The sequence below is a fragment of the Lygodium microphyllum genome, chromosome 6, assembly GCF_053477565.2.
Source record: "Lygodium microphyllum isolate KBCC chromosome 6, Lygodium_microphyllum_v1.1.10, whole genome shotgun sequence".
Lineage (NCBI taxonomy): Eukaryota > Viridiplantae > Streptophyta > Polypodiopsida > Schizaeales > Lygodiaceae > Lygodium > Lygodium microphyllum.
In genome coordinates, this window is record NC_141140.1 from 54,617,448 (window position 1) to 54,625,165 (window position 7,718).

The following is a 7,718-nucleotide window of genomic DNA, read 5'->3' on the forward strand; positions in this document are numbered from 1 at the left end:
TTCCAGTTTCTATATGTGACTATTTGGCATTGATTGCATCTAACACTTGTAATAATTTCATTTTGTAGTTGAGTATTATTGGCCGCCTACCAACTAGTTGTGCAAGATGACTTTTAATAAATAATATCATAACATGCTTAATACATGGATATACTCATAGCGTCATGACATTATCACAAAGTAGCAATAGCGTGAAAACATAGTACAATAAATTTGTTAAGTCGTTTCTTTTTTCAAATATATCGAAAGTTCTTAGTCATTTTGGGCTTGAATTGTCCACATCTATAGGGGCAACAATTCATGAGATACCTGGAGAGGGAGGGACCAGAGCATGGGTTGTTGTAGAGAGCAAGTAGCACGATGAGGAGAGTGATGGCGATGAGGATGAGGAGAGTGATGAAGACAATGATGAAGATAGAGGGGGTGGTGGTGATGAAGACAATGATGAGGATGGAGGGGTGCTGGTGATAGTTCTTCAAAAAATATATGAACTTTGATGCACATAGTAGCATGTTAGGTACTACAAGGCATAATAGAGGGTTTCAAAATCATATATACATCTTTTATATATTTCTACTAATATAAGCCATTTTTGGTCCTTTCTATTGTGTGTATTTTATTGTTTCAATCAATATTATTTTGTCTAGTCTTTTCTTTATATGTGGATTTAATTAAGAAAACTAACACCCAATGAGTATGCAAAAAGGGAAAAAAAATCCAAGGCTTTGTTGGTTGCAGAACTATAGTGGAGTCACAGGTTTGTAACCAATAGCTACTCTTTTTTTTATAAAAATAGAGAGTTTAGAATCACATGAAACGTTTGCATTGAAAATTGCAAGCATAACATGTTTAAATGATTGTTTAAGTTGTAGTGAAAAGTATAGTGGAATCCCATTTACAAATGTGTAATTTGTTGCACTCATATTTCATAAAATAAATGCAATTTTCAATTTGCCTCTTTTGATGCATTGGCAATCACGACTATAGATGCAGTCATAGTTTATTAAAGTTCAAGAAGTGGGTCAATATGACCATGTGGGACCATGTCTTAATGAAGATTGGGCCTTTATAGAATATAAAGTTGGGAGGCACTATATTGATAATGTTGAACTTGTTGGTGTGTTTGATTATTTTTCTTTCAATTATTGTTAGCTTATACCCAAGGATAGTTAGGCTGTCAATGCTAGGATTGATTTTCTTCTTAGGTATATCTTACACAATTGGTGTCCATTTGTGCCTTTGTTATTTGTTGTAGCTACTACTAAACCCCTATTCTGGGTTGTTTATGATAAGATAGGTGACGAGATTATAAAGGGTACACCATTGGTCAATGGAGAGGTGTTTGTGGCCTAGATGTTTGCACATGATGATACCAATGCGATTGAACATTAGAAAAACCCCATGAGGACTTCTCTCGACCATTGGGGTTGAAGGTCAATTAGACCAAAATCAAGGTCATGTATTTGACTTAGGAGGATATCCCATGACGTCTTTTGTATACAAGTTACAAGATTGTGATGCATGGTACCATGTTAAGATATTTGAGATGCCCCTTTGGAGTGGGGATAAAATCTCCCAAAGATTAAGGCTACTCTTTGATAAAAAATGTAGGGTTGGAAGGGGTCAAGCTTGGGGACTTACATAGAAGTGTTAGTAGTTGCGAGAGCTATACTTTCCTTTAACATGCTTTTTATAGTGCTATTTTTCATTTCTTCAAGTCAAGTTGGAAATGGATCAAAGCTTTGCTCAAACCCTTTCTTTAGAGCTAGGAGGATGCTACTAGTGATTGAGTGCTAGAGTCAAGTTGGTAGTTGAAGGCTTAGAGGTGGTCAAGACACTAGTCGATTGTTGGAGGAGAGTGATAGATGAAGCAAGTTGGTGTGGAGATAGCAAAGGAGACACATATGTGTTGCAACTGATGTATCTACATTTGAAGGGTTTTGTTCTAGAAGCTCCCTACCATGGATAAAGTTGGGAAGTTCAGCCATGTAAATTCCATGTGCTCCTTTTCTACATGAGGGAAAGGATGCTTTCCATATGTTTTGGGGTTTCCCTTTGGGTCAGAAAGGAAGATTTTTGAGAAGATGATGTTTTATGCTTGGCTCATATAGCTTCTATAGTTCTTTTGGGTGATAGGGAGGATGATAGAAGGATCTTGACAATTTTGGGTTGTAAATAGAGGGGTTACTATAAAAAGTGTTTGGACAATTAGAAATTATAGAGCACATGACCTTGTGGGATGTCTTAGGGATGCCACATCTATGTTGAAAGCTTGTAAAGGGTATAAGCATGTCTTTAGGGCAAGAGCTCATGTTGTGAATGAGTCATGATCCTCTTTGGATGATGTCCATACTATATGTCTTCATATAATATGGTAAAACTATTTGCATTAAGAAAACAACTTTTCCATGAGTGATTGCATTAAGAAAACAACTGTTTCATTGGTTTTTCATGGGCTTTTGCCACAAAGTGTGTTTAGTGCAATGGCCTTGAACTCATTGAGATGAAGAGTGAATCTATTTTTTGGAGAGTAATGATAGAGAAACACGTCACATCCTCGTGTATTTTTACCAACCAAAATTCCAAATATGAAATAGAATTTTTAAAAGGCACATATTAAAACGAAGGCGCAATTTTGAAGTGTTATAATTATACCATTGACCTCACAAAGAAACCACCTTTGGGACTCCAAGAATGCAACATGTACAAACTCTTTTCACTCTCTTTTCGTGAGAAGGCTGGAGCAAGGGCTAAATTTTTGACAAACAAGGCTGGAAGTGCATATCTAAATGCTATGTCATGCCAAGGTTATTAACACAACTACAATAAAGCTTGACAAGCGATTGGTGGCATTGCTAAGAGAACTTGCCATATTCTTGAAGTGCAAATAAAAATGTTCCCATTAATATCCGAAACGATGGTGAATCCATCACTCAATGTCCAAATGGACAGGTGCTTTGGTGATATTTGTCCTGCTCATTCCAAATACAAGGCTTCTTCAATCTGTTGTGGGTTGGCTTGAGACCCACAAACCATTGATGATTCAAAGTCCATCCCCATACATCTCTGCTTGTGCTAGTCACATGATTAATATCAGAATCTGTCAGTATTTTGGTTCCAGCTTCTGTCAATTAGAGGATGGGCCAGAGAAATCCCGCCCTCGCATTGGAAGTTAACGTGTGCTGTTGTGATGTAGCCATTGTATGTTTCAGGTGTATGGTGTAATCCCATCTCCAGATTTTCAATGAAGGTCAAAAGGACTTCTTGGTAACTATTTTGGTGGTAATGTGCTCTGAAAGGGGATTTCTGAACTTGAAAGAAGGGGCAATTCAGCGCTATGACAACATGACACAGATAATAATTGGCAATCTCAATCAATCAGAACAGTTCCTGGCAATGAGAGGAGCTGCAGCTTATGCATTCATAATAGCAGCTCGCCCATTGCTGACACAGGTATATTTGTTGATCTTAATCAATCAGAACAGTTCCTGGCAGTGAGAGGAGCTGCGGCTAGTGCACTAATAAGAGCAGCTCGCCCATTGCTGACACAGGTATATTTGTTGATCTTAATCAATCAGAACAGTTCCTGGCAGTGAGAGGAGCTGCGGCTAGTGCACTAATAAGAGCAGCTCTCCCATTGCTAGCACACACGAAAATGGGGGTGCCACTCTTCCTGCATACTATTGACCTCAGAGACCACCACAAGAAGGGGGTGGAAAAGGCCCCAAACCCGAAGATGGCCAACATCCTTATGATGCCATTCTTGTAACATGGACATGCCATCACCCACAGACTGCACAGCACCAGCCCCCAGGGAGCCATCACCGGGCCCACCTCCAGCTTGAAGACCGTCAGACATGCCATCAGTAGAGACAGGCTGCCCAGCATTGCTGCCGTCCACCCTGCGACTGGGTGCGCTGTTGTAGGCACCATCCACATGGGTACTGCAAAACTTGCCACCATACAGAGGGGAAGTATCACCTTGTTCATCATCATCATGCATGCCCCCTCATGCTTCATCCATACTTTTTTGGGCACACATGCTCTGAACATCTGCTCCCCATCCACCATGTTTGCTGGTAGGATTACTCTCATCCTGGTTGCAATTGCAAGAATAAAAAGAGCAAAGTAAAACATGGACTCTGCTAGCAGCATCTGCGACTCAGTGCCATACCTGAATTCACAAGATAGATTAGTCAGGCGACTCAATGCCATACTCCTCAACAGAGATTAGGTCTGGCTAATAACCCTACATGTTTCAACACATAACATACAACTGAGTTACAAGATAATACTGCAATGAGAAAAACAGTAAGAGACAGAAGAAATACATCACGAGTACTCACAAACTCACCCAATAGTGGCCTTTCTTTGATCATGCCATAAAAGGCCCAATGGTAAAACAGGCCATGACCACCAATACCATGGTTTGAGCCAAGAGGCACTGGGAAATGTTACAACACTATTGGCACCGCAAGGAACACGCCATTTCAGCCTGATATCTGCGTCAATGATTGACAATAGCATGATAAGAACATGTTTACATCTATCGACATGAAGAACTGTTACAGAGAACTAATTCAGATTCAAAGATCTCACAGTAGTATGATGCATCCATTTGGTAGCCCAGAGGCAACCTGTAGTACCCATTTAGCCTCGATCGGTTTTCAATAGGCACATGAAATAAGGGCTTGTCGAGTAAATCAGCATAGTAGGAAGTCAAGAATCCTTGATCAGCCCCATCTATGTTCTCCTTTTCCAAGGAAAGATACTTATACATGGACTTGTAGACTTTGTTGGATGGCTGCATCATATCGCAACAGGTAAGAAGACATACAAAATCTATGCATCATGGTATATTTTCAATATGGGTGATACCTAGATAAGGTTCACGAGACCAATTCTACTAATAACATGCCATTAGCAAACCAAGAAGCATAATAATATAAATACACTCGCATGGCCAGATAAAGGTCACATGAAAAATGAAGAGTCTAAGTCTATCAATAGATCTAAAGCTTGGTATCTGGTAAAATCATGGTATTGAGCATTAGAAGATGAAATCACAGCCTGAAATATTAAGAAATGGGAAAAGGTCTTCTTCTATACCTCCAGCACAAAGAGACCAGTATGGAAGATGCAAGGGTCGATGAAGACAGCACAGAACTGCCCACACAAGAACAGCTCATCGGCTTGACGCAAGAAGACGTTATCCACATCCAGCATTACAATTCTCTCGTAGTCTACCAATTTCCAGGCATAGATCTTGTTGAGACTGAACTTGAACCGCTGATTAAAGTAAGGGCGGTTGCTGTAAGGGTTGGGAATATTGGGCACTCTCACTAATCTCACCCCTTCCTTCAAACTGCAATTCAAACACAGAAACATTTGACACTTCAGATGTCTTTGTAATATCATGATCTGACAAGTTCACTAGTGTACCAAATTATGTATATTATGCTGTCTAGACTTGACAAGGCAAGATCTATCTGCATGTAAGGACCGAGGTAAGAATCTATTATAATGGCTAGCAGCCATAATAAATCAATGTACTAATATCTGGCATCATCATCATCATCAAATGACCAACACATTATGATTCACACTCGAGTGGATTGTACACGGTTCTTGAAAAATCAAGGTTGTGTCAAGTAAATTGAATTAAGAACCTATTCTGAATGTCTTTTCCAATGTAGTGTTAAAATTTAGGGCCACTTCAGTTATCAGATGCAGTTTACAAAAGCTGGATGATCTAGAAATAACATTATCCGCTCCTAAAATTGTTTTCCAAGGACACTAATCCTTAAAAATTTCATGATTCTTTCTTGACTATGAATGAAACGTCCTGATCAGGAACTTCCAGTATCATGATGAACTTCCTTTATCATGAGTTCAGTTGTGATATAGGTCAGTTCTCTCTCTCTCTCTCTCTCTCTCTGTGCGACTCAGACTTAAGAGAACGGAGGCTAGGAACTGATCTTGAATTTGGAGCAGAAAAATGGCTTTTCCTGTCCTTAGCGAGCTTTCAATGGATCGCCTTAACCTCTGGTATTCTCACCGAGCATTAATGGTAGAGTCTCTAATGGCCTTGAGGACCTCGTTTCTGGCTTGTAAAGTTTCCTTGTGAAGAAGAATTAATCCTCTCCTGCTGGCATGGATACAATCCGATCTGTACCTTCCCTCACGAATCTGTTCTCCTTGCTGAAGCTTTTCAATTACATTACCTGATGCTTCAAATTACAAGAATGAACAGCTTATGGATTCTAATCAATCTTTGGTCCTTCAATAGTTTCTTGATTCAAACTTTTCTTGATGAGTAGTAACAGATTACAACTTGACAGCTATGATAAAGTACAGGTTGCAATGTAGGGGTAATGGTAATGGGTAATGTAGAAAATTATACATACAAGCTCTGTACCCAGTCGTCCGGGACATCCATGGAAGCAATGAGAATAAGGTCTGCGTGCACATTCAGGCGGGCCAACGACTGTAGGAGCACGCGGGCAGCAATGTAGAACTCATAATCTCGGGGGGTGCCCATATACAGAATTGTGCCATATGCATTCTTGAAAGCCTGGGCACCGAAGATGGCAGGTGGGGATGACGTCGTTGCTGCTGCTGCTGCTGCTGATGATGATGATGATGATGATGAATGCATTGATCTCGCTGTGATGATCATTCCAGCGCTGTCATATTGATAAGGACCAATTTGAGCTGATTCTTCTGCGTGAGCAAATACGGTCGGCACCGGGCCATTACATGATGAAAGCATCAGCAATGCTGCAAAAATGGCTGCCATACTGGCCAATTTGGCACTCCGCGATAGCAGAGAAGGCACATGTTCAGCTATTGGACAAGCCTTTGGTATAAATTGTGCTGGAAATGGTCTGATAGAGCCTCCGTAGTGGCGGCCATTAGCAACAGGAATTATATGGGCGCTCTTCCTCATGGTTGATTGGCGTCTGCAATTATTATTACCCTGGACGCATGGGAGTGGATCTTTGGCCTGCATGTTGTTGAAATTGGGCCAAGGCAGCATCAGCTAGCTATTATGGGGCTTTGCTGCTGCTATTCAATTCGAGCTTGTAGCAGCACAGTGGGGTTTAGTTTCCAAAAAAGAGCAAAGATTCGACCCGCAGAGGCAAACTAAATGATCAAGAAATGATCAAAAGATCGCTAGACGCACGACTCATGAGTGGAAGTTACTGAATTGTTCACCCATGACTGCATAGTAGTGTAAATTCACATATGAATGAATGAATATGAGAGAGAGAGAGAGAGAGAGATATATATATATATTAATGGATTGATCGAGGTTTCTTGGTGCGAATTTTCGAATTATTTTGATTAGCGGTTTTTCCTTGCCCAGATGCCATCATAAGCAAGCACAAACACACACGCCCATCTTGGCCCCTTCAACCGTTCTAACAGCCCACACACACAACACACCTCTCTCTCTCTCTCTCTCTCTCTCTCATATACATATATGTAACCTTCCATCACAAAAGGAGAACATGGGGCCCTGAGCTTTTTCCCCAAGCAACTTCCATAAGGTCAACCAATTATAATAAGTTAGTGAAAAAGTAAAAATTCCCCAACATAGTAGTCTAAGGGGACTATATATTCATAGCAAGATCAAGGGTTTTTAACCACGGAACCACAACCCTTTCCGATATTACATAGTGATGCAAAACACAGAACAAGGGGCAAACAAGATG

General features: G+C 40.4%; 1 protein-coding gene across 1 annotated transcript; it reads right to left on the reverse strand.

Moving 5' to 3' along the window:
* Positions 1-3,226: 3,226 nt before the first annotated feature.
* LOC148034572 (putative glucuronosyltransferase PGSIP7) lies at positions 3,227-7,210 on the reverse strand. Its single transcript, XM_087679522.1, has 5 exons — positions 6,408-7,210; positions 5,110-5,365; positions 4,600-4,804; positions 4,355-4,502; positions 3,227-4,174 (listed from the first exon to the last, which is right to left on the reverse strand). The coding sequence occupies exons 1-5, from the start codon at positions 7,037-7,039 to the stop codon at positions 3,571-3,573; spliced, it is 1,845 nt and encodes a 614-aa protein (XP_087535648.1). The 5' UTR covers positions 7,040-7,210; the 3' UTR covers positions 3,227-3,570.
* Positions 7,211-7,718: the final 508 nt, after the last annotated feature.

Excerpts from the sequence above, each read along its gene's own strand:
- LOC148034572 (XM_087679522.1), bottom strand. The coding sequence starts at position 7,039 with ATGCTGCCTTGGCCCAATTTCAACAACATGCAGGCCAAAGATCCACTC. Across the intron at positions 5,366-6,407 it reads GACGACTGGGTACAGAGCTT|TTTGAAGGAAGGGGTGAGAT; the intron begins GTATGTATAATT and ends TTTGAATTGCAG. Across the intron at positions 4,805-5,109 it reads CTGGTCTCTTTGTGCTGGAG|CCATCCAACAAAGTCTACAA; the intron begins GTATAGAAGAAG and ends GATATGATGCAG.